The sequence below is a fragment of the Sciurus carolinensis genome, chromosome 6 (genome assembly GCF_902686445.1).
Source record: "Sciurus carolinensis chromosome 6, mSciCar1.2, whole genome shotgun sequence".
NCBI lineage: Eukaryota > Metazoa > Chordata > Mammalia > Rodentia > Sciuridae > Sciurus > Sciurus carolinensis.
The window spans coordinates 57,540,323-57,567,200 of NC_062218.1; the positions used below are offsets into that span (position 1 = coordinate 57,540,323).

A 26,878-nucleotide genomic window follows, 5' to 3' on the forward strand; every position below is an offset into this window, starting at 1 on the left:
AAGTGAATAGGGACCGCTCTTCCCGCTGCTTTGTGAAGACCAGTCGGAAAGCAGCCAGTCAGCTCTGGGGGACTCACTGCTCCCATGCTCCCCTCTCTGGCTGGCAAGTTCCCAGCCGGAACGTTTCTGCGTGACTGCAGCGCGCTGCGGAAGAACATTGGCGGGGCTCTTTTAGGACTGGGCGGTGCTTCCGGCAGAAACTTCCCGGCAAGACTGGTGAGTTGGCGGGTCGAGGTTCGTGCGCGCCCAGGAGGGGCAGGCTGTCAAGTGCGGCGGCAAGGAGGGGCCTTAGGGCCGAGGTCAGGTCGAATTGCCTTCGCTGGCCTCCTAGGGTAGCAGGGACGTGTGAAGGCGGAGGACAGCTTCCGTGCTGGCAGCCGTGGGGAAGCATGGGGGCTGCGGTCTGGGGAATGGTTCTCAACCTAGTGCAGAGTTTTAGCAATGTGATGCCGGGTTCGAGTTTGTGACCTACCTCCAGCCCTGTGGCCTCCAAAAGTGACCAACTTCTGTACCTTGAGTTCTATATCTGAAAAACGGGGACAGTGATCGCCCTTGCCCGTCTCATTACCGTGTTTTGCAGGGTAGGGTGTGAGGGATAGCTTTACAGATTATGATGGTTGGTGAAACTCGCATTTGTTTGCTGCATTCCGAACTCATATTAACAGCAATCCCAAGTATAGGCTTACTTTGGGGACTGGGGCTCTTCTAGGTTTGGATTCCAGGAAATGGATCAGCGACATTTTTAAGATGATGTACTATTGGAAATTCATAAGCCATTGGAGATCTTCCAGAGTACCTCTTTCTCCAAGATGCATAAAGCTCTCTTCTGTTAATAGAATGAATTCTAAACATCGAACTTTTGTATATCTGTAGTTTGATGGAGCTCCTGTCCATTCTCTGATTTCCCATTGCAGACAGTTCTAATGAAGATGTCCTTGTACACAATGAGCCAAAATCTTTCCGGCTTCCAGTTTCTATTCATTGGTTCTTACTTTGTTTAGGAGCTTCAGAGAATGAATAATGAACAACTAAAAGTAAAGTGCAATTTAAATATTGATGTGATGAATGGCAGGAGCCTTGTTTTCAAAAATTGGAGTTTTAAAATATTGAGAACATTATGTGAGCTTTTCTGGTTTCTTAAAAAACAGTTTTTTAATTCTAGATGAACACGATACCTTTATTTATTTATCTTTTCATGTGATGCTGAGAATTGAAGCCAGGGCTTCACAGGTGCTAGGCAAAGTGCTCTACCACTGAGCCACCACCCCAATCCTTCTGGTCTTGAGTCTCAATAAATCCAGATAACACAGACAGAATCAAAATGTTGAATTTAGTCTCTATACTGTGCTCCTACATGTATCAAACCTACAAGGCACCAACATGGTATTAAAATGGCATAGATGTTAAAATTATTGCCCAGTTTTTCATGATATTAAAGTGGCTCACCAAGTTTCCTGCAACAAATGAATTTCTTACAGTGTCAAAGAGTGGTTTGTTAATTCAGTGGGGAAAAATACAGAATTTTAGTTAATAACATCTGATTGTAGTAGGTGCCAGAAAAAGCAGTGATGCCTTAGAAGCAGGCTCCAACTTGTCAGTAGATTTTAGTTCCAAATGTTCACTTGTAGGTCATTTCTTCAGATTTTGTTATTTTTTTGGTGCTGAGGATTGAACCCACAGGCACTTTGCCACTGAGTTACATCCTCAGTCCTTTTTATTTTACTTTGAAATAGGGTCTCACTGAGTTGTTGAGAATCTTGCTAAGTTGCTGAAGTTGACCTGGAACTTGCAGTCCTTCTGCCTCAGACTCCTGAGATACTGGGATTACTGGTGTGTGCCACCACCCCTGGCAATTCTTTCTATTAAAAAAAAATAGCTTTTTATAGAAGCAATGAATAACTAGGGGGGTAAAGTATTGGTTGTGGTCCTCAACACAAAAATTAATCTTTGTCTTTGCCAATGACAGGGGATATGCTATTGTCCTCAGTTTCTTGGCACTTAAGATTCCTTGACCTGGGATAGTAGCAAATGCCTATATTTCCAGCTACTTGGGAGGCAGATGTATGAAGATCACAAGTTCTAGGCCAACCTCAGGAACTTGGGAAGACCCTATCTCAAAATGTAGCTCAATGGTAAAGTGCCTCTGGGTTCAATCTCCAGTGCCCCTCCTGCCCCCACAAAATCCTTTGATCCTTTATGGAAGAAGAAAATTGAGCATGCAGTAGGAAAGGAGATGGCGTTGGGAAAGGTGGTGATAAAGTTGTTAGGGATGTTTATTACTTGGTTATGGTTCATGGGTTTTACCTACCATCGATTTTATCCTTAATTATTCAAGAAGTTGATGTAATAAGAACATATAGAAAAGAAAAAATAAGTGAAAATACCCAGTTACTCTTAATCCTCTCATGCAGTTGATACCACTTTTCCCATTTATTGAATATCAGTATTTCCTTTGTCTTTTTCCTTAAATATTTGAGGTCTTATTGTATGTTTAATTTGTGTGCTTATGAATTATAAGCCTTACAGTTTTCAAAACTTTTGATTATGCCAGGTGTGATGGCACATACTTGTGATCCCAGCTACTCTGGAAGCTGAGGCAGAAGGATTGTTAGTTCAAGACCAGCTTGGGCAACTTAACAAGCCCCTGTCTCAAAATAAAAAATAAAAAAAAAGGACTGGGACTATAAAGCTTCTCTGGGTTCAGTTCTCAGTATCTAAATAAATAAATATTTTTTTAAAAAAATATAAAGAAGCTTGTTTTATTTTTTCATTTATTTTTGCCTGCTCAGTGAAGTAGATATACATTTGCAATTCTATTCTATAGGCTGGTTCATAGCTCTTAGCTTTTTATTTTTTTTATTAATTTATTTTTCTTTTTACAGACTGCATTTTGAGTCATTGTACACAAATGTGGTACAACTTTTTGTTTCTATGGTTGTGCGCGATGTAGATTCATACCATTTGTGTAATCATACATGTACATAGGGTAATGATGTCTGTCTCATTCCACCATCTTTCAAACCCCTGCCCCCTTCTCCCTCTCACGTCCCTCTCCATAATCCAGAGTTCCTCCATTCTTCTCTTACCCCCCATACCCCCACCCCCATTATGTATCATCATCCACTTATCAGGAAAAACATTCAGCCTTTGGTTTTCTGGGCTTGGCTTATTTCACTTAGCATGACATTCTCTAATTCCATTCATTTATCTGCAAATACCATAATATTATTCTACTTTATGGCTGAGTAATATTCCATTGTATATGTATACCACAGTTTCTTTATCCATTCATCTGTTGAAGGGCATCTAGGTTGGTTCCACAGTCTAGCTATTGTGAGTTGAGCTGTTATAAACATTGATGTGACTGTGTTACTGTAGGATGCTAATTTTAAGTCATTTGGGTATAAACCGAGGAGTGGGATAGCAGGGTCAAATGGTGGTTCCATTTCAGGTTTTCTGAGGAACCCCCATACTGCTTTCCAGAGTGGCTGCACCAACTTGCAACTCCACCAGCAATGTACAAGTGCGCCTTTTCCCCCACATCCATGCCAACACCTATTATTTCTTGTGTTCTTAATAATACCCATCCTAATTGGAGTAAGATGAAATCTTAGAGTTATTTTAATTTGCATTTCTCTAATTACTAGAGACGTTGAACACTTTTTCATATATTTTTTAGCACTTAATCTAACAAAAGAGAATCTAACAAAAGAGGTGAAAGACCTCTACAATGAAAACTACAGAACACTAAAGAAAGAAATTAATGAAAACCTTAAAAGATGGAAAGCATCTCCCATTTCTTGGATAGGCAGAATTAATATTGTCAAAATGGCCATTCTATCAAAGGCACTATACAGATTCAGTGCAATTCCAATTAAAGTCCCAATGACTTTTCTCACAGAAATAGAGAAAGCAACCATGAAATTCATCTGAAAGAATAAGAGACCTTGAATAGCCAAAGCAATCTTGAGCAGAAAGAGTAAAGCAGGAAGTATCACAATACCAGACCTTAAACTATACTACAGAGCAATAATAACAAAAACGGCATGGTATTGACACCAAAATAGACAGGCACACCAATGATACAGAATAGAAGACACAGAGATGAACCCACATAAATACAGTTATCTCATACTAGACAAAGGAGCCAGAAACATAGAATGGAGAAAATATAGCCTGTTCAATAAATGGTGTTGGGAAAACTGGAAATCCATATGTAGTAAAATGAAATTAAACCACTATTTCTCACCCTGTATAAAACTCAACTCAAAATGGATCAAAGACCTAGGAATTAGACCAGAGACCCTGCACCAAATAGAAGAAAAAGTAGGCCTGAATCTTTATCATGTTGGCTTCCTTAATAAGACTCCCAAAGCACAAGAAATCAAAGCAAGAATCAATAAATGTGATGGATTCAAACTAAAAAGCTTTTTCTCAGCAAAGGATACAATAAATAATGTGAAAAGAGAACCTAAGAGAACCTACAGAGTCGGAGAAAATCTTTTCTACACACACTTCAGATAGAGCACTAATCTCCAAAATTTATAAAGAACTTACAAAACTTTACACCAAAAATACAAAGAACCCAATCGATAAATGGGCCAAGGAACTGGACAGACACTTTACAGAAGAAGATAAATACTTTATTGATTATAAGAAAATTCAAGCCTACACAAAGGTGGAGAAAGAGTATGATGAATTATCATGTGTCTATCACTCAGCCATAATAATTTTCAGTTGTGGTTAATCTTATTTTAGCTACACCTGTACCTACTTCCCATAATTACACATCTACAAAACTTTTTTTTTTTTGCAATTTAAAAAGATACTTATTTCTGTTGGTGCCAGGTTTATTTATAAGTACTCATATTATTTATTGGAAATAGAAAAAAAAAGAGTTCCATGAAGGTTTTGTACTTTCATCCTATAACAATTGAATAGACTAGAAACTAACATTAAAATATCCTTGCATTCTCATTTTTTTAATTTTTAAAGTTTCTCTTTAACTTTCACATAAGTGTATGCATTTTATAACAAACATCTTTAGAAAATTAATGATCTAATTTTTTATAGAGTGCTGAATAATACATTTTTAAAAATATGGATGAAGAACCTGAAAGAACTAAGCGATGGGAAGGTGGCTATGAGAGGACATGGTAAGTAGTGCATTATTGTCCTTTTTTCTTGTGAACATTCTCTCTCTTTTAATTTAGTGAACTACATTTTAGGTCTGCTAAAATTCTCCCATTTCCATTGTACAATTCAATGATTTTTCAAGAAAATTTAATGAGTTGTGGAGCCATTTCCATAAGCCAGTTTTGGAATTTTTTTTTTTTTTTCTTTAAATACTGGGGACTGAACCCAGGGGCACTTAACCACTGATCCACATCCCCAGTCCTTTTTATTTTTTGAAACAGGGTCTTGCTATGTTGTTAGGGCCTCTCAAAGTTACTAAGGCTAGCCTCAACCTTTGCGTTCCTCCTGCCTAGCTTCTTGGGTCACTGGGATTAAAGGAGAGTGCCAGTGCCTCCTACCCAGTTTTGGAACATTTTAACCACTCCAATAAGATCCTCATTCTTGGGGCTGGGGAGATAGTTCAGTCGGTAGAGTGCTTGCCTTATAAGCATAAGGCCCTGGGTTCGATCCCCAGCACCCAAAAAAAAAAGATCCTCATTCTTATTTACAATCAGTTTCATTTCTACTACCTGGAAACAATCACTAATCTACTTTCTATTTTTCTATTTCTGGATGTTTCACATAGTCATATAATATGTGGTATGGTGGTTCTATTCATTCAACATACTGTTTTAAGGGTCATCTATGTTGTAGTGTATACTAGTGCTTCATTCCTTTGTGCTGCTGAATAGTATTCCCTTATATTGTTATACCACATTTTGTTTATCCATTCTTTAGTTGATGAACACATAAGTTGATAATAACAGTTTTTGGCCATTATGAATTGTGCTACTATAAAACATACAAATCTATAAAATGTGCAAATCTTTTACATATGTTTCATTTCTCTTGAGTTAATATTTTCAGCTTATCTCTTCAAACAATTACTTCTTATAGGGAAATTCTTAAAGAAGATGAATCTGGTTCACTTAAAGCTACAATAGAAGACATTCTTTTCAAGGCAAAGAGAAAAAGGTATATAAATTCTTCTATATGTGTTACAAAAGGAAAATGCATTCCATAAATCCTTTCACCATCCATAATCATACTTAATACTTCCTTTCAGCTGTGATTCAAGGAAACTGATTTCTTGTCTGAATAGGGGAAAGAACTAGCAACCTAGCCTTGCCTTAGTGGGGATATGGTCTCCAGGAACTATTTACAGTGCTTATCATTATGTATATTAAAAAAGTTAATAATTTACTTCATTAAAAGGTACATATTAGTTGGAAAGTTGTATTGATTTTTTTGTTAGTATATAGTGGTCCATTAAAATGTTTGTATAATTTTAACAGAGTATTTGAGCACCATGGACAAGTACGACTTGGAATGGTATGTTATTAGTTTTTCCTTTGCTAATATGGAATAGTTTGGATTAGAGAAACATTTTGGCTTGATAGAATAAACAATAGTAAAAGACAAACCTTATAAAAGAATATATTAAAAATGGATGTGCAGAATATGTGAATATTAATGCCATTTTTACTTCTTACTCAAAAATGTACTTGGAAATTGTCTCCCCCCCTTTTTTATGTAGATGCGCCACCTTTATGTGGTAGTAGATGCATCAAGAACAATGGAAGACCAAGATTTAAAGCCTAACAGATTGACATGCACTTTAAAGGTATTGTAAAATCATTAGTATACTAATTGTGGGGAATTCTAAAGAAAAAAAATTAAGAATGTAATAATTATTTTTGGTTAACATAAATGATAACTAAGCAGAAGTGCTTCCTGGTCATTTAGGGAAATAATAAACCAAAACACTTAATTATTTGTGTGTTTAATTTCTATCCTCCTACCCCAAGTCAGAATCTTGCTTTGTGAGTTATCCATTTTTCTTTACTGAATCTTTATTCTCCTTTGACTTACTTGAATTTGTCTTGTCAGTTTACAAGCACATTCATATTCCTAATTTATTAAAGCCTCAGTTGTGCTTTTCTTCTCTTTGTTGGATCTTTTCCTTGTTTGCATTGTTTTTGTCATGGCCCAATGGATTCTTTTTTTTTTTTTTTTTTTTTTTTTTTTTTTTTTTTGAGATGGGATCTTGATTGGCTTTGAACTCTTGGCCTCAGGAGATTCTCCTACCTTAGCTTTCCCAGTTCTTCACTGTGCCTGTCCCATCTTTTAAAAGTTAGCTCATTTCTGTCTTAACACCCAGCATTTCAAATACATGTTTTTACTATTTAATATTTTTATAGCTGAACATTTCTTGAAAAATCTATAAGTTTAAAAATAATGAAAAGTGGACTGGGAGTATAGATCAGAGGCAGAGAGCTGGCCTACCATCTGTAAGGCCCTGGGTTCCATTCCCAGCATTGCAAAAAATTTAAAATAAAACAAAACATGAGAAGTGATGCTTGATAAATAGGTTTCACAGAACATTAACATTAATGGGACATGTTCTCTGTGATTGTTGTTTTGCCCTTATATAGTATTTCCTTTTGTTTTCTTCAAACAGTTGTTGGAATACTTCATAGAAGAGTATTTTGATCAAAATCCTATCAGTCAGGTATGTAGAAACGTGTCAGAATTCAGAATAAGAATTCTATTTTCCTGCCAAATATATATATGTTTTTTCAAAATAGGACTATTCTATGAATTAAGTGACCCAGAGTGTGTACACATTTCTGGTACACTTGTCAACGAAAAGCAAAATATCTCTACAAGTTAAACAAGTGAACTTACAGCTAAATTTATTTGTCAGAACACCGTGAGAAAAAGTTCCTCCTGTTTTGCTTATTTCTTCTATAGGTACTGATTTATTTTAGTTAAATAAATTCTTATCAAGAGTAAATAATTTTGTATGAAATTAATAATCATTTTTGTTTTTATTTTGAGATTGGAATAATTGTAACTAAGAGTAAAAGAGCTGAAAAACTGACTGAACTCTCAGGTATGCATAAAATAACCTTTATAGGACTCAAGGACTTTGCTTTAATTATCCAATTTTTTAACCCTGTTCATAAGGGCTGTATAATAAGTAGTATGAAACTGACTTCTGTGCTTTGTAGTTGAAACAATTTAATAATCTCACCCTTCTACCCCTGTATCTCTTGGGATCTAAGATTAACTGTTTTATTTAATTTTATTTTTATTTATTTATTTATTTTTGCATTGCTGGGAATTGAACCCAGGTCTTTGTACATATTAGGCAAGTGCTCTACCACTGAGCTACACTCCCAACCAAGATTAACTGTTTTACATTGAGTTCTGCACAGTAGTGAATAATATTATGTTAAATGTAAAATGTGTTTATTTAAGACATGTATATTCTTACCCTGAAAATATTAAGATAACTTTATTATAAACATTCCACTTAATCTTTCACTTAATTTTTTGTTTTTGTTTGAAGCTTGAACCAGGGGTGCTATATCCCTGAGCTACATCCTCATTCCTTTTTGTTATTTTTTATTTTGAGACAGGACCTTACTAAGTTGCTGAAGCCTCAGCCTCCTGAGTCCCTGGAATTATAGGCATGCTTCACCATACCTTAATTTTTAAAAAGTTAAAACATCTAATTTAAAGAGCAAAAAACATAAAAATTGAAAATTGTAGCTATTTAAATGAATTAGTTTTTCTACATGTATAACAGCTAACTGAATTTTAGTCTCTTAAAAGATAATGCAGTTTTTGTTTCCTTTGGTATTTTTGCTATTACATATTTATGTCAATTCTAGTTTATCTTTTGAAAAGTACAGCATCCCTTAAATCTGGTTCTCAGTCCTTTATCTTTGTCAATATACATAAGGGCAGTGACACACTTTGTTCATTAATAGTTTTTCACTACAGGAGTGAGGAATGAGAGGTGTATTTACCTGGAGTGATCAAAAAAAAAACTCAGTTGCAAGTAACAACAACAAAAAAATCTTGAGGCTGCAAGTTATAGCTCATAATGGCCCTGAGTTCAATCCCCAGCATTTCAAAAAAACAACAAAACAAAAACAACCTTAGACTTGCTTTACTGCAAAAGGGAAATTATTGATATATGTTCAAAGGTGGGCTAATTTCACATACAGTATTTTCGCAGATCCTGGCTTGTCTCACTTCATTCTCTGATAATTCTCCCGTGAGGTGAAAAGATATCTGTTAATACCCCCAAATTTACATGGCCCTCATAGTCTATGTCTTCAGCACAAGTTTAGTAGTAGTTCAGTGGTAGAGCACTTGCCTAGCATACATAAGGCCCTGGGTCCTATCCCTAGCACCATGAAAAACAAACAAACAAAAAATTCAACATTTTATTATTTTATATATTTTAATTTTATCTTCTTGGGGAAGGCAGTACTAGAGATTGAACCAGGGGCACTTTACCAGTGAACTACTTCCCTAGTCCTTTTTATTTTTTATTATGAGAGACAGGATCTCACTAAGTTGCTGAGACTGGCCTCTAACTTGTGATCCTCTTTCCTCAGCCTCCTGACTCGTTGGGATTACAGCTGTGGGTGGGCCATCACACCCTGCTTAATAAATTTTTGAAAAACATTTTTATGGTGGTGGTACTTGAATAACACAATGTACATAGTGCAATTGAATCAATATCATATGAAGAGCTATTCTTAGGTCCACACTTGAGCAGGCAGTGACAGTTATGTCATGAAAGCTGCCCACCTATCAGTGATAATAAGACATACTGATTTCAGAGATTTTAAATGTGAAAATACATTGGTCTTTAAAATGATGATCTATGACCATGTGTTTGCACACCTTAATCCAACCTACTCAGCTCTGAGACAAAAAGATCAAAATTTTGAGGCCAGCCAGAGCAGTTTAGCAAGTTCTTGTCTCAAAAATAAAAAGGACTGGGTGGCTGGGTAATGGCTTAGTAGTAGAGCACTCGCCTAGCACTTAGAGGCCCAGGGTTCGATCCTCAGCACCACATAAAAATAAAATAAAGGTATTATGTCCACCTAAAACTAAAAATGAAATAAAATGAAATGAAAAGGACTGGAATGTAGCTTAGTGAGCACTTGCCTAGCATGTATTAGGCTCTGGGGTTGGTGCCCAGTTCTGGGGAGAGAAAAAAAGATGAACTATGGAAATATTAAGAGTAAAAAAAGTATATAGATACTCTTGTTTAATATTATTTAAAAATATGTGTGCTATAAAGAGATGTGTGATATAGAGAGACAATTATTTGTGTTCTGTTTTTCAATATAAAGTGAGATTATCTACCAAACATTTCTGATAAAAGCGCAATTTGATAAGCATATAAATTGAAGGCATTCTATAATATCATAAATATATAAATTTTGGAAGAAGTATATATTTCCATGTTATATATACATAGCATTTTATTAAAAAAAGATTATTTCATTTTTATTTTAGGAAACCCAAGGAAACATATAACATCTTTGAAGAAAGCTGTTGATATGACGTGTCATGGAGAACCATCTCTTTATAATTCTCTAAGCATGGCTATGCAAACTCTAAAGTTAGTATTTTGCATTTCTTATTTATAATTGGCTTAAAAGTTATTTGAGGGCTGGGGATATAACTCAGTAGATAGGGTGCTTGCCTTGCATGCACAAGGCCCTGGGTTCAATCCCCAGCACCACAAAAAAAAAAAAAAAAAAAAAAAGTTTTTTGAATGAGTTAAATTGAAATGATAATATATTAACATGGTCTCCATGAAGCCATTTATGAAAAATAGTTACGTAGGAAAAATATGTAATGTCATGTATGATGTTTATTTTGGTGTTGGTTAGTAATGTTTATTTTACATTTTAGTAGGTGAATTATCTTTTTTTTTTTTGGTACTGGAGATTGAACCCGGAGGCGCTTAACCTCTGAACCACATCCCCAGTACTTTTTATTTTTTATTTTGAGACTGAGTCTCAATAATTTGGTTAGGTCCTCAGTAAGTTACTGAGGTTGGTCTCAAAGTTGGCAATCCTGTCTCAGCCTCTTGAGTCACTGGGGATTACAGGTGTGTGACACCACAACCGGCTATAGCTAATTTTTGAAGAATTTATAGTAGAGCTTGGGATGTAGCTTATTGGTATAGGGCTTGTCTGTCATGTGTGAGGTCCTGATTCCATCCCTAGCACTGGGGGAGGAAAGAGAAAGAAAAATCTATGTTAAAGTGTTTAAAATGCCAGGCATGGTGGTGCATGCCTGTAATCCCAGTGGTTTGAGAGGCTGAGGAAGGAAGATCATGAGTTCAAAGCCAGCGTCAGCAACTTAGCAAGACCCTATCTCTAAATAAAATATAAAAAAGGTCTGGGGATGTGGCTCAGTGGTTGAGTGCCCTTGAGTTCAATCCCTGATATTAAAAAAAAAAAAAGTTTAGAATATACTAAAAATTTATTCCTATGTAATGTTGAAACAAATGAGGTATTCTGTGGTCTGAGGTATTCTGTGGTCTAAATGTGTGAACTGTATAATGTTCTCTTAGATAAATCTTTTGCTAGTTTTATTTGTTGACCTAATTGGAGTGCATTTTATCTTTTTATAGACACATGCCTGGACATACAAGTAGAGAAGTCCTAATCATCTTTAGCAGCCTTACAACTTGTGATCCATCTAATATTTATGATCTAATCAAGGTACAACCAGTATATCAAAACTCAAGTTACAACTCTAAAGAGAATTCTATAGTGAATTTATTACTAGTTTTGAAAGTGCTATTTTCCAAATACATTAATTCTTAAATATTTTTCTTCTTTCCTTAAAATCTTTTATTTTCTTGAATTTTATGAAGACCCTAAAGGCAGCTAAAATTAGAGTGTCTGTTATTGGATTATCTGCAGAGGTTCGGGTTTGCACTGTACTTGCTCGTGAAACTGGTGGTATGTATCTACTGTCTTCAATATTTACTCATAATTACTGTCAAAGAAATAACATTAAATTAGGGTACTTTAATCCCATTTTACAACACTAAATTTAAATCATTTCATATCCCATGGTGCAAAATATGGATAGTCATCTTAAATATATCATTGATTCTATAAGAAATCATTTCAAAATGCAGTGAATTTTCAGTAGTTATGTCAGTGATTAGAGAAAGTATTTTAACTCTTGAAAAGTTAATAATTTCACTCTAATGCTTTGTAAAGATTTCAAACCTTTTCTTTTACTAAATTATAATTACTGTTCTGAAATTATAATTACTGTTATTCCTAGAGAAGTTGATTTAGAGATATAATACTTATATAAGATTTTTAAAATGATAATTTAGCCAAAATCATTATTTTGAAAATATGCATTTTCAGATGATAAAATTTTTATAGAATTACATAGAAATTATAATTTGTTCTTATGTCTACCAAGCTGGTATCTTTTCTTTGCTTTTCATTTTGTTAGGCACATACCATGTTATTTTAGATGAAAGCCATTACAAAGAATTGCTAACACATCATGTTAGTCCTCCTCCTGCCAGCTCAAGTTCTGAATGCTCACTTATTCGTATGGGTATGTTTATATTTTGTGTAATTTTTAAAATGCATATTTTGCTTCAAACTAGGCTTTCTGTTTTCATTTATATGTTATTTTAACATTTATGAATTTCTTTTTTTAACTTAAATGTTTTATAATCAGAAAAAATAAAAACCACAAAACTTGTTTTCCTGTATTTTCCAAATATTTTATAATGAAAATTTTTACCCTTACATTGAAAAAATATATGACTTTTTAAATATGACTCTCCTTGCTTAATTTGCTTTTTAAATGTCAGTGAGATGAAATGCTTTTCTTCCTTGTTTTTGGCCATATTACTGATCAACCTGTCTTTCCTATTTTTTTTCATCTGTAAAATAATATTAGTATCTGCCTTACTCTGTGTTGCAAAGACTGAATTAATACAAATAAAGCATTTAGAATAATGATTAATGTAACATTCAGTACATTTTAGACATTATGATGGCTAAGTTCATTTGATTTACTGATACAGTTCCTTATCCCATTTTAAAGTTATTGTTTAAACTTAAAGTTTGTCCTTCGAATGGATTTGTTAGAGTCCTTTAGGATTATTAATCCCTTTTCAGTTACCCAATGCTAGTCATTCATTCATCTTTTTTTTTTTTTTTTTGCGGTGCTGGGGATTGAACCCAGGGCCTTGTGCTTGCAAGGCAAGCACTCTACCAACTGAGCTATCTCCCCAGCCCTGTCATTCATTCATCTTTACTTTTATTTTCATTTTTGAGAGAGGGTCTTTCTATGTTGCTTAGGCTGGAATGAATTTCTAGGCTCAAGGAATCCTCCTGCCTCAGCTTCCCAAGTAACTAAGACAATTGGCATGCTCCACCGTGCCACCTTTACTTTTATGTATTTTATTTGTTTGTTTTTTGTGATGCTGGGGATTAAACTCAGGGCTTTTTGCATACTAAGCATGACTCTACCACTCTCTAGTCAATTTATTGGTTTTTTTGTTTTTTGGTTTTTTTGGTGGGGGGTACCAAGGATTCATTCCAGAGATGTTTAACTACTGGACCACATCCCCAGCCTTTTAAAATTTTGTTTATTATTAGAGACAGGGACTTCCTGAGGTGATTAGGGCCTCGCCAGGTTGTTGAGGCTGGGTTTGAATTCTTGATCCTCCTGCCTCAGTCTCCTAAGTCTCTGGGATTCCAGGCATGTGCCACTGTACCCAGCTGATTTATTTGTTTGATATGTACATATATTTAAAAAATTCATGTAATGAGAACTTTTTCTCTCTCTTTTTTTCTTTTTTTTAAAACAGTTTCTGCATTTCCTGTTTTCACACTTTAGAATTTTACACAGAAAATAAACTGTTAAGACATTCCAAAATTTTAAAACAGAAATATTTGCTTAGATAAAATGAAAATGAATTAAGTAATATAAGCTTCCACTGTATTATATATATAAAACTTATGAACTACTTTTCTTTTAAAAAAGCACTATTAATTATTATTAAGTTAGAAAATCTGGATATGAGCTTTAGACTATGAGGTCATATGCAGACAGGTCTTTCATCCATTTCCTCTATTTGTAGCTTGGATTTATAGTCAGTGTATCAAACTAAAATAAGTGTATGCTTCTAAGAGGCATAATAGTGAGTTTCTGTACAACTTTGTTGTTTTCTGGTAGAAACATTTTTAGTTCCTAGTCCTAGAATTCTGTTCTTTGAAAACAAAGAAATCAGCACATTTTTTTTTCTATGAAGGTTTTCCTCAGCACACCATTGCTTCTTTGTCTGATCAAGATGCAAAACCCTCTTTCAGCATGGCGTAAGTAAAGACCTATTGTCAGTGATATTTTAACATTTTAAATTCATTCTGCTAAGTTATAAATTTTTAAATGAGTCTGAAATATAATGGCTTTATTAAAGATTACTTTCTATGTTGCCATAAAAAGGAATGACTACGCTTCTATGACATGACCTCAAGATATATCACCAAGTAAAACAGCACAATAGAGAGAGGTTTGTAATATGCTATCAGTCATCTAAAAGGAAGGTGGAGATGTGACTAGATAATACACACTTATTTATGTTTATAATAAAAACAACAGTAATGGAAATAGAAAGTGAAAACTAAAAAATGTTTATACCTTGGTGGATGTGTGTGAGAAAAGGCGAAGTCATAGAACCTAGACTTTTCTGAGTATACCTTGTTTTAAATTTAAGCAAGTGAATATTCAGTCATAATCAAGACTTCTGCCTCCACCCATAAAGGTGTAACAGGCTAGATTTACCCTCCTTCCTGTGCCCCTGTAAAACCAGACAAAATACATAAAACAATGTTTTTCAGGCATAGGATAATGGGCAGTACAGATAATAGTCCCTGAAAGAAAGGAAATGAAGGAGGTAGGTCGTATGCCTGCTCCAGTTTACTACCTAGAATTTCCAGGTTGCAGTGCAGTCTGGGTGTCTTACTGATTTTAAGAGACAAAGTTCTGCATTTGGGGAGGCTGAGATGGCTGTAATATTGTGGGAGTGGAAAGAACTACCCCATGAACAGAGACTTGCTCATCAGTCATCAGCTGAGTGTTGATCAGTACATTTGTATGAGGAAACTGTTGGAAACCAGGGAGAGAACCATTGGAAACAGCAAATAAAATAACCCCCAGAGCTCATACAGGGCAAAGAACAGTTCATGTTCTCACCAGTTTGTGTGGAAAGACTTCTTACTGTGACAGACACTTAGTAGAGTCCACAGTAATAGAACCATATTAACCCTAGATTAATGGCTGATCTAGACCAGCCAAACAATGCTTAAAAGCAAACTTTGAATAGATAAAATTATTTTCAAGTTTCTTAAGTATATTGCAGAACAGAACCCCAAATATTTAAAGCAATTTAAAAAATCTAGCTCCCAAATCAAAGTAAAATTCATAATGTTTAGCAGCCAATCAAAAATGACTAGATACCCATATCTGCATAAAAATGTCAGAATATACTCTATTGTCATATATAGAACAAATTTTTAAAAGTGACTAGACATAGGCTTGAGACGTAACTCAGTGGTAAAGTACTTGCCAAGCATGCCCAAGGCCCTAGGTTCAATCCCCAATGTCTCTAAAAAAGAAAAACTTGGTGCCAGACTTAGTGGCACATGCCTGTAATCCCAGCAACTGAAGAGGGTGAGGCAGGAAGATAGTGATTCCCAGACCAACCTCAGCAACTTAGCAAGATGCTGTCTCTAAGTAAAAAATAAAAAGGGATGGGTTGAGGAAGCCCAGTGGTAGAATGGCCCTGGGTTCAATACCCAGTATTGTAAAAACAAAAACAGACAAACAAAAAAAAAATGAGTAGTCATGGAAGGGAAAATATGAGCTGTAACACTGAGAAAAATTATAGAATGGAAACAGCCTGAAAAAACACAGTTGATAGAGTAAATAGGCAAAGATGTTAAAATAGCAATTTTAAATGTACTTCATAAATTCAGGAAAGTAGAGGAGAACTTGAGAGTGATAAGAGATATGGAAGTATAAAAAATACCCAAGTCAGAATTTTAGAAATGAAGAGTACATTGAATTGGATAGGATAGATGAAAAATTACATTGGATAGGACTAATAGCAGATTAGTCACTTCAGAAGATTAGTGAATTTTAAGACATTTCAAAATAAAAATGGAGGGGAAGAAAGACAAAAAATGAATCTAGCATTAAGTGATCTATAAGACATACTCATATTTTCAAATAAATTTAAATAGATTGTAAAATAGAACCAGAGTTTAAGATAAAGGTAATACACTTTCTTTAGCTCCTTTTCATCTTTATGTATGTATCACCTTTTCAAAGTAACTTTTTTCCCCTACAGGCATTTGGATAATAACACTGAGCCAGGGCTTACATTAGGAGGCTATTTTTGCCCACAGTGTCGTGCAAAGTACTGTGAACTTCCTGTTGAATGTAAAATATGTGGTAAGACACCAATTATTTATTATTTGGTAAATCAATTTTAAATATCTTCCTCATTTATATTGCTGCTAAAATAAATGTAAATGTTGACTCCTGTGTTTCTGGATTTAATCTGTGTTAAGAGAAATTGATTATTTTTTCGTTGAGTACCCAGTACTTTACTTCCAAGAATAAACATAGCATTATGAAGAGTTTCCTGATTCTCTTTCTGGGGAAAAAAAAGTGTATTCTTTCAAGCTACTTCAACAGATCTAGTAGACATTTTTCTTGCTCTTAACCTTTATAATGTATATTATATAATGTACAAATAATTTATGTGTATGTAGAATAAGGAATTAAAGTAATAGAATTATAAAATTTATTTCATTTTTGAGTAAATGGATTGCAAAAGAGGTCACATACTTAGTGTCAGAACTAAAACTTCATGCTGGAATCTCCTTTTAGGACCCCAGGTAAACTGAGAATTGAATACCTGAAATCCTAAAAACACTTTAGGAGTGGGGATGTAGCTCAGTGGTAGAGCATTGCCTGGCATGTATGAGACCCTGAGTTCGATCCCTAGCATTGTAAAAATTAAAATTAAAAAATAAATTGAAAAAGCTTAAGTTAAAGTTAACATCATTTGACTTTTCAGCCATTGTCTTTATGAGGTTTGGGTTATTAAACGTGTCTTTGTTTTATGTGTTAGGTCTTACTTTGGTGTCTGCTCCACATTTGGCACGGTCCTACCATCATTTATTTCCTTTGGATGCTTTTCAAGAAATTCCCCTAGAAGACTATAAAGGAGAAAGGTATATGAGTCTTGATTAATTTATTATCTGTTACAAGTGGTAAGTAAACTAGTCTATAGAATATTACTACTTTTAAAAAGACAGTCATATTAATTTGAGTAAGATTACTTCTAAAACAGAAAATGAAATGTAGAATGTCTTATGACTGACTGACTCTTTATTGAATAGATCTGAATCTCCAGAAATTTATTAATTTCCCTAACCTCACTTATTTGTAATATGAGTGATATATTTGTAGGTAAATCAGTTCTTTAAAAAAGAAAAAACTCTGACTGGCAGTATTTGTTGATTTCTTTACTAAAATGTTCTCACCATGTCCAGTTTTTGACTACAACAGTTTAACTGTTCAACTTTCAAAATTCCTGATTATTTAATAGTTGACTCTCTTGAATTCTAGCACCCTAATGAAAATAAGAGGTTGGCAGAACATAATTAATCTGGAATCTGTATGTATTTTCATTACTGATATTCCTATGAAATTTCACTAGTAAAGCCTGAAGTAAAGGTAGTCTGTTATTGAATAGTCCTAGAAAAGTAAGTTGGGCATGGTGGTTTATCATCCTAGTGACTCAGAAGGCTGAGGCAAGAGGACTGCAAGTTTGTAATCAGCCTCAGCAACTTAGGCCCAAAGCTTAGCAAGTTGCTGTCTCAAAATAAAAAGGACCTTTTTTATTCTTGTGGTCTCTTGGGCACACTCTATGCCATACAGTGTGTTTACTAGACTCGGGTTTGCCAGGAATCAGCTTCCTCAGTTGCTGGCTCTCCCACTGCAGCTGCAAAGTGGTTCCTTCCTTTGTCTTCCAAATGCCACCTAGAGATGGCAGCTTCTTTCTATACTCAAATATTGTGCAGCGAGTCCTTCAGGTTTGTTGGGCAATGTCCTTGGTCTCTAAACGACTTGGTACCCAGCCATGCCTCAGGTCTCCCAAAAATGTGGGTTCCTTTAATTCCCTTCTGTCTCTACTACTCTCATGGTGGAACCTCCCTGGCTGGAGCTCCTGGCCTGGCTGTGGCAGTGGCTGTGCTGAGGGGGATTTTTTCTTATTTTATTATATCCAACCTCCTGTGTCCTGATCTGCTTTGAATGTCCAGTTTTAGATTCCAGTGAAGTACCCCCACCCTTTTTTTTTTGTTCACCTGCTTGTGGAGAAGCTGCCTGTCTGCTTTCTTTTCATTTCACTTCACAGAGCAGCCAGGAACACAACCTCCTCTATTCGACCATCTTGGATCTCTGACTAACCCCATTCTTGAAGGTGGAGCCTGTATAACCTGACCACCTCCTGGAGGCCACACCTTTTAATACCACCACCATGGGGGGACTAGTTTTCAACATGAATTTTGTGGAGATATAGATTTAGGTCATGGCACACCTCTATATTCTGCATTATAGTCTCCTTGTGTATGTTTTCTGTCTTCTTTTTACTCAATATTTGTGATTCAATAAATAAATAAATAAAAAGGACTGGGGGTGTGGCTCAGTGGTTAAGCACTGGGGGGAAAAAAAAGGAAAAAAGAGAAAGAGAAGTAAAGATTTACTTTTAAGACCATCCAGGACAGGTATGAAGGCATATGTCTGTAATCCCAGACTGGGGAGGCTGAGGCAGGAGGATTGCAAATTTGAGGCCAGCCTCAATAATTGAGGCCTATCTCAGAAGAAAGGCTGGGGGTATGGCTCAGTGATAGAAGGCCTCTGGGTTCAATCTCCAGTAACACACACACAAATTAAAAATTCCAAGATTTAAAGCCACTGACTAGCAGACAACTTGCTTTTCACATGTAAAAAAACATTTGGAAGTCATTTCACTTCATATAAGCATATCCAGATCAATCTTTGTGTGTATGTGATACTGGGAATTGATCTCAAGGCCTTGTACACGCTAGGCAAGAAGTCTACCACTAAGCTATATCCCCAGCCCTTTTTAATTTTTTCTGTATTTCTTATTGGTACATTACAATTATACATAATAGTGGGATATGTTGTTACATATCATGCATAAAATATGACAATATAATTTGGTTAATATCATTCCCTACTAGCTCCCCTTTCTCTCACCTCCTCCTTTCCCTGGTCTGCCTTTTGTTTCCATGTGATCCCCCTACATACCTTTTCTTTTTTTTTTTTTTTTTTTTTGCTTCTACGTATGAGAGAAAACATAAGACCCTTGACTTACTTCACTTAACAATGTTCTCAGGTTCCATCCATTTTCCTTGAAATGACATAAATTCATTTTTAAAAAAAATTTTTTAAGTTGCTGGTGGACCAATACCTTTATTTTATTTGTTTATTTTTATGTGATGCTGAGGATTGAACCCAGTGCCTCACACATGCTGGGCAAGCATTCTACCACTGAGCTACAATAGCAGCCCCTTATTCAAGTTCTTTATAGCTGAATAAAACTCCATTGTGTGTGTGTGTGTGTGTGTGTGTGTGTGTGTGTGTGTGTGTATGTATGTATATATACATACATACATACATACATACACACAATGTTTTCTTCATCCATTCATCTGCTGACAGACACCTAGGTTGGTTCCCTAATCTGGATAGTGAGTTGTGTTGCTGTTAACATGGGTACACAAGTATCACTATAGTATGTTGACTTTAATTCTTTAGAATAAATACTGGGGAGTGATATAGCTGGGTAATGGTGGTTTCATTCCTAGTCTTTTGAGGAACCTCCATTCTGATTTCCAAAATCATTATGCTAATTTACAAAGTGTTCCTTTTTCCTCATATCCCATCCAGCATTTATTATTGTCTGTATTTCTTTTTTTCTTTTCTTTTTTTTTTTTTAGTACCAGAGATGATTGAACCCAGGGGCGCCTAACCACTAACCACTGAGCCACATCCTCAGCCCATTTTATTTTTATTTTGAGACAGGGTTTGTGTTGATCAGAACCTTGTTAAAATTGCTGAGGCTAGACTTGAATTTGTGATCCTCTTACCTCAGTCTCCCCAGTGGCTAGGATTGCACCCAGCTAGATCAATGTTCTTTTTGAAATTGTTGAATATTTTATGGATATATCATAGTTTATATAAACATTTGCCTCCTGTTAAGTATTTAAAATTATTCCTTCTGCTATTAATAAATAGTGTTTATATCTATATTTTTAACATTTTTGCAGGTGTGAGTACCTGGCAGGTTCTTAGTGATAAAATTGCCAAGTCAAAAGTTATGTAAATTTTGCAAGGCAAAATGGTACACTTGTGTACTCCCAGTTACTGGTGAGGCTGAGGCAGGTGGATTGTATGTTTGAGGACAGCCTGGGAAATTTAGTAATTTTAGACAGGTCTAAAAGTAAAATATATAAAAAGGGTTGATGATGTAGCTCAGTGGTAGAACACTTTTCTAGCATGTGATTCGAAAGGGTTGAAAGAGACATTAAATTCTCATCTTTCATAGGTGGAGGTTCATACCAATACCTATAAAGAGCCAAGAGTTGGTACTTATGAGTAACTTTAAACAGTTGGTACTTAGGAGAAAGTGACTCTAGGATGCTGGAAATGAAATGGGGGAAGGTAGGCAGGGGATTTCTGGTTTTTTGTAATAAACCCTGACAACTTTTTCTTTAACTTGAGTCCTGGGAATTGAATTGAACCCAGTCTCATACATGTTCTCTACCACTAAGCTATACCCCCTGCCTCAGTTCTGAGAACTTTTAACTCTATATACCACTATTAAAAATGAAGCTATAACACATCCATTGTCTTTATATGTAAGAAGTTTACTTCTCTTCCTCTAGGATTCTACCACTGTCTACTAAGTTTGGGAGAATTAAAAAATAGTAACTCAAATAATTTTTGAGGGGTTTAATTCTTTTGCAGAATCCTAGTTCAAAAAGCATGTGCATATATTTAACTTTAATAAAAAAATAATTCTGGGCTATCTAATGACCTTAGAACATACTGTGGAATTTTAAAAACTGTCGATTCTAGTTATTGAGATTTTGCTGAATTACTTTAATGAGTGAATTCTTAAAAAAGAACAAAAGAAAGAAAATGATCCTTAATCTCTCTTTTCAGATTTTGTTATGGATGTCAGGGGGAATTGAAAGACCAACATGTAAGTTCATTGCTTTCTAAATGTTCAGTAATATGTAAGTAATACTGAGAAAATGGTACTATGATAAGTTTTCAATAGTCGTTGAAGATCAGGCTTTTTATCAGGTTACTCTTTCTAAATATAATTACAGTAGGTAAAGATAGAATGGGAAAAATAATTTAAATAGTAGTTTCATCATTCTGCATTCAAGCTTTGCTATAAAGGTATTTTAGTACTTTGTCTTCTGCTTTCAAGCTAAACTGCATTAAGTTTGGGAGTATTTTAAATGTTTCTTCATATTATACTTCAGGTTCTGTTATAACTCATTTTGAAGTTATTAAGGTGGCCAAAGATAAAATACTTGTGCCAATAAGAAAATATTTTTTAAAAATGTTTAAGACAGAGCTGGTTATGGTAGCGTGCTCTTGTAGTCCCAGTTACTCAGGAGACTGAAATAGCAGGATCATTTGAACCCAGGAGTTTGAGACCACCCTGGGCAATGTGGCTAGACTGCATCTCAAAACAACAAAAAGAAAACTTTTAAAAAAATTCTTGAGGCTGGAGTTATAGCTCAGTGGTAAAACACTTGCCCAGCATGTGTGAGGGACTGGGTTTGATCCTCAGTACTACATAAAAATAAATAAATAAAATAAAGGTATCATGTCCATCCACAACTAAAAATTTAAAAAATCTTTTTTGAAGATAGCCAATTTGAATATATAAACTTGTATAAATGCAGAGAATATAAATTGTGTCTAACTTTAATTTTTTACTACTTAAGCTACTTGTTGATATTTAAAACTGTACTTTATAAGTTATATTAAATATTAGAAGTATTGCTTGTTTTGAGCCAAGGGCATAACTCAGTGGTAGATCTTGTACTTTGCATGCTAATATGACCCTGGGTTTGATACTCACCACCAAAAAAAAATTTTTTAAGTATTGCTTAAAAAAAATTATAAAAAAAGAAGAAAATGGAAAAGGAAAACAACAAAAATGTATCTCTTATTTATTCTACTCTCATGTTTCATAAAACAATTTGTTAAATTTTATAGAAAGTGATTTCTTTTCTGTCTTATGTGTAATTGACATATTGTTTTAAAGGTTTAATTAAAAGAGAAATATAACTTTTGTAATTAGGAGGCCATTCTTAAATAAAACTAAATCTGGGGCTGGGGAGATAGCTTAGCTGGTAGAATGCTTGCCTCGAAAGCATAAGGCCCTGAGTTCGATCCCCAGTACTGCCAAAAAAAAAAAAAAAAACTAAATCTGCATTAAATTTTTTAAAATGTAGAACACTTTGTCTGCAGCCCTATTTTGTATTTTATTTAGAGACAGGGTCTCACTGAGTTGCTTAGCACCTTGCTGTTTGCTGAGGCTGCCTTTGAACTCGAGATCCTCCTGCCTCAGCCTTATGAGCAGCTGGGATTACAGGCCAACTGGGATTACAGGCCAGCACCATTGTGCCTGGTTTAATTTTTGTGCTTCTCTTTTTGCTTGAATCTGTCAGGTGATGTCTCTAAGCATTCAAGACTAGCTAGCACTGGTTTTCAAAAACAAAGTCTTTCCTTTTTATTTTTCTTTCTTTCTTTCTTTCTTTCTTTTTTTTTTTTTTTGGTACTAGGAATTGAACCCAGTGGCATTTTGCCACTGAGCTACATCTTTAGCCCTTTTTATTTTTTATTTAGAGACAATCTTGCTAAGTTGCCCAGGCTGGCCTAGAATTTGTGATCTTCCTGCCTCAGCCTCTTGATTCACTGGGATTCAGGCATGTACCACATGCCAGGCTCTTTCCCTCATTTCTAAGGTATGGTTTGGGGAAAAAGATAAATTTCCCCAAATTTGAGAATGTACAGTACATAAATAGATAGATGGGTAGGGGAAAATATAGGGATATAAAAGAGCAAAGTAACTTGAATTTCTTCTAAGTATGCTGTACTTCAGGAAACTAGTTTTGTTCACTCAGTGTTTCTTCTTTTTGCTGCAGGTCTACGTTTGTCCTGTGTGCCAAAATGTTTTCTGTGTAGACTGTGATGTTTTTGTTCATGACTGTCTCCACTGTTGTCCTGGCTGTATTCATAAGATTCCAACTCCTTCAGGTATTTGATTCTAGCATGTAGTATACATTGTGTGTGCTAAAGAAATTTGTAACTGTAAATAAAATGATTCTTTAGAAAAACAATTTGAGAAGAAAATCTGATTTAAAGAACTTTTTGCTAAGAAAATATTTTATAAAATTTTTTATTTGCGTCCTGTCACAGAAATTCCTAGACTTCAAGAGTATTTAATTGTATTTAATTTAATTTTCTGTTACTTTGAGTCATAATGTTTTCAGTCATTATGCATTATTGTGAATAAATTACTTAAAATGATTAAGTTGATGTAATAATCTTGTTGTTTTATAATTGAAGTGACTATAGAATCTTTGTGATTTAATTCTTTAATTTTGTGTAAAAAGTTGAATTAAAATTTAGTATAAGATGAAAATTAATAGTTGTGAAATTAATATGTATTGTGAAATGATATACTACTATATCCACTAGAAGGTTCTTTTTAGGCTTAATTAAATATTTGGAATATAATTATAAAGTTAAAATGTTTGAGATTATTTATGGCTATTACCAACAGTGGTCTTTTTAGGCACAACACTCAAACTCACAAGACTGCCATGGCCATGGTTACTACCACTCAAAAGAATATTAAACTAGAATAGCAGCCAGAGTGTAAGGCAGCATCAAATCTTTGTTAGCAGTCCAGGTACAATTTAGCAATCAGGAACCATTTAGCAATACAATTGACATTCTTAGCTTTATTAGTTATGTGGTAAGAGCTTAAAAGCTTAACTGAAGGTCATATTTAAATACAGCAAGGGAAAAGATCTTGTTTAACTCTTTTGCTTTCATATGCTAATCCTATTGTTTTAAAATATTTTATTTAAATGAGTGTTTCTAATTCCAATATTTTGGTTGTTTGGTATCTGAGACTGATTTACCATATATACTTCAAGCTAATGAAACCAAAGTTTTGGTGTCTGTCCCTGTTAGCCTCACTGATTTTCATACCCTGGGACTATTTAACGTACCCTCTCCAACTTCCCTATTCTGGGTCATCAAAGAAACTTAAGTGAGAATTTTTAGGTTCAATGCAGATGTATCATTATAGGCAAAACTCTTTTCTAGGTATTCCCTGTTGAGAGTGAATAAGTCTTCTATTAGCAAAGGTATAAGAACCCAGAAACCACTCCAGACGCGGGAACTCACGTTAGAGAGTTTACTAAGCAAATAGGCAGAGTGTCGCCCTGCAGGGTAAGAGAGAAAATGAGAGGAAAAGAGAGAGAGAGAGAGAGAGTGCGCGTGCATAAGAGAGAGTGAAAGCCAGGAGGAGAGAGCATGAAAGCGAGGAGGGGAGAGAGAGTGAAAATGGCAGGGGAATCATTCTTAAGCAGTGGAATTCCTTGGGCTAACAAGGGACCAAAAATGGAGAAGGATACTTGCAGGCTGACTAATGAACCAATAGCCAGCTAGGATGTTCACAGACTGACAAGCTAGGTTGTAAGTTGGGAGGCAGGGAAATGACTCCAGCGTAAAGGGCAGGGGAGCAACTTTATATATTATAAAAGGTATGTGTATTTTATATCTGTAAATTTTAGTCACTTTAGATAGTGTTTTATTATGCAATTTGTGATTTTATAAATAAGTATTCTTAGTGAAAAATATTATTATTATTTTTTATTTATTTTTTTTTTTTGGGTGCTGGGATCGAACCCAGGGCCTTGTGCTTACAAGGCAAGCACTCTACCGACTGAGCTATCTCCCCAGCTCCTGAAAAATATTGATAAAGACAATGTAATCCCATCCTGGAGATCTAATTAATAAATCTTTTGCAAAGCCTGGAAATAAACTTTTTTTAACAAGCACACACATGTATACACAAAGACTTAATGGAACCAAAGTAATAGGTGTTTCAGTCAGGATTCATATACCTGAGTCTAGACCCGGTAAATCTTTATGTGGAAACCAATTTCAGCTAGAGGTAACCTGGAACTACTATCTTCTTTCTGCTCTGCCAACAGAGGTATCAGTGACTTACAGGAGATACCTTTAAACTATCAGAGTATTCTGCCTCCCTATACCTGACTTTGAGGGAAAATCTTGAATAGTTACCTCTTGAAAAGTTAACTAGAACCATGTTAGAGACTCATCCTCCCTACTGATACAAAAGGGATCTCCAGAGTTTATTTTGACATCTTTAACATGTTCCCCCATTATGGATTTCATTTACATACATGACAGTGTTAAGATGAATATTTTAGTTACACTTAAGGAGGAACTTCTTTTTTTTTTTTTTTTTTAACAATAATGAAGAAAGTTTTGGGCTTGTTTAAGATTGCAGAAATGAGCACTAGGGGTAGCACTCATAGAGCACTTGCCTAGCATGCACAAGGCCCTGGATTCAGTTCCCAGCACCATCCACACGAAAAGATTGCATAATAGAAATTGTAAGCTCAAGGGTGAGGGCTGGTGGCCAAACAAAAGTCGAACAAAAACGATGGAAGCAAGCTTTATTGGAATTTGGCTCTCAGGCGAAATTCCCAGCCCTCCAGGGTACAGGTCAGGGTGGAGAGCTGGAGAAATTCACACATGGTCCTTTCTGCGCAGGGTCTTTATAGGCTGGAATAGACAGGGGTCCTGCTGAGTGATGGGTGGACGTAAGGGTCAGTGAGGTTTATCTGTCCGTGTTTGATTGGTCGCTCTTTGGCACGCTGCCCGCTTCCTCAGTTGTTCTCTTCCCTCCCATGCAGCCGCTTAAGTCCCAACCTAACCGAAATGGTGATTAAGACAGTTCTGGTCTTTAATTTCTTTCTTGGAAGTCCACAGTATATTATTTTAAATACTTTAATGTGTACATTTTTACTTCATATTCTGTTTTATTCAGCCTGATAATCTTTGCTTTAAAACTTTAACAAACTGTAAGCAGAACAACCCCACCGAGTTATTGTTTAAATACCCAACCCCATAGGAATAGCGAGAGTTAATAAAACTACTATTGTTTTAAGTCAGTAAATGTCGGGATATTTTGTCACATAACAATAGGTAACCAGAATACTCTATTCTGAATGGGTTGCAGCATATTCTGAATGGGTTATTGTTCATTAGATGAAGCGAAACCAGAATGAATAAAACCAGAGGGGAAAGACACTATGCAATTGTGGGAGGTAGGTAAGCAGTCTCTGTAAGGCTGCAGTTTCTGCTACTGATGTTGGACTTGAAATTAGCAGACCCAGCATTTTGGGAAAGAAGGATGAATGTGAAGTAAGAACAAACTGGAACCTACGAAGACAAACTGGAACTCAGGATGCAAACTGAACACTGCTTCTGTTGCTCAAGACCTCCAACCTTAATGATGCAGATAAGCTGCAGAATAAGCTCGTGCCCTTCCAAGTGGAGCTACACATACTAATGAAGTGAGCTAGCAGATTAGGGGCAGCATGGGTCAGTTGCAACAGCACCTGGCCCCACATCACCCTTTTCAATGCAGCAAAGTGGC

The 26,878-nt window shown here is 35.3% G+C and overlaps 1 protein-coding gene across 4 annotated transcripts; it reads left to right on the plus strand.

The window, feature by feature from the left end:
• The first annotated feature begins 175 nt into the window (after nucleotides 1-175).
• Gtf2h2c (GTF2H2 family member C) lies at nucleotides 176-23,788 on the plus strand. 4 transcript variants are annotated; one of them, XM_047555601.1, is made up of 16 exons: nucleotides 179-216; nucleotides 5,074-5,156; nucleotides 6,073-6,150; nucleotides 6,471-6,507; nucleotides 6,713-6,799; nucleotides 7,637-7,687; nucleotides 8,017-8,071; nucleotides 10,504-10,609; nucleotides 11,633-11,723; nucleotides 11,879-11,966; nucleotides 12,481-12,588; nucleotides 14,300-14,363; nucleotides 16,397-16,500; nucleotides 17,186-17,288; nucleotides 21,313-21,352; nucleotides 23,319-23,778. In XM_047555601.1, exons 2-16 carry the CDS (start codon nucleotides 5,101-5,103, stop codon nucleotides 23,436-23,438), a joined length of 1,188 nt encoding a protein of 395 aa, XP_047411557.1. In that variant the 5' UTR covers nucleotides 179-216; nucleotides 5,074-5,100; the 3' UTR covers nucleotides 23,439-23,778. The 4 variants fall into 4 exon arrangements, with proteins under 4 accessions (XP_047411559.1, XP_047411557.1, XP_047411558.1 ...); XM_047555602.1 differs by lacking the exon at nucleotides 179-216 and adding an exon at nucleotides 238-299; XM_047555603.1 differs by lacking the exon at nucleotides 21,313-21,352 and having other exon boundaries at nucleotides 176-216; nucleotides 23,319-23,788.
• The last annotated feature ends 3,090 nt before the right edge of the window (nucleotides 23,789-26,878 follow it).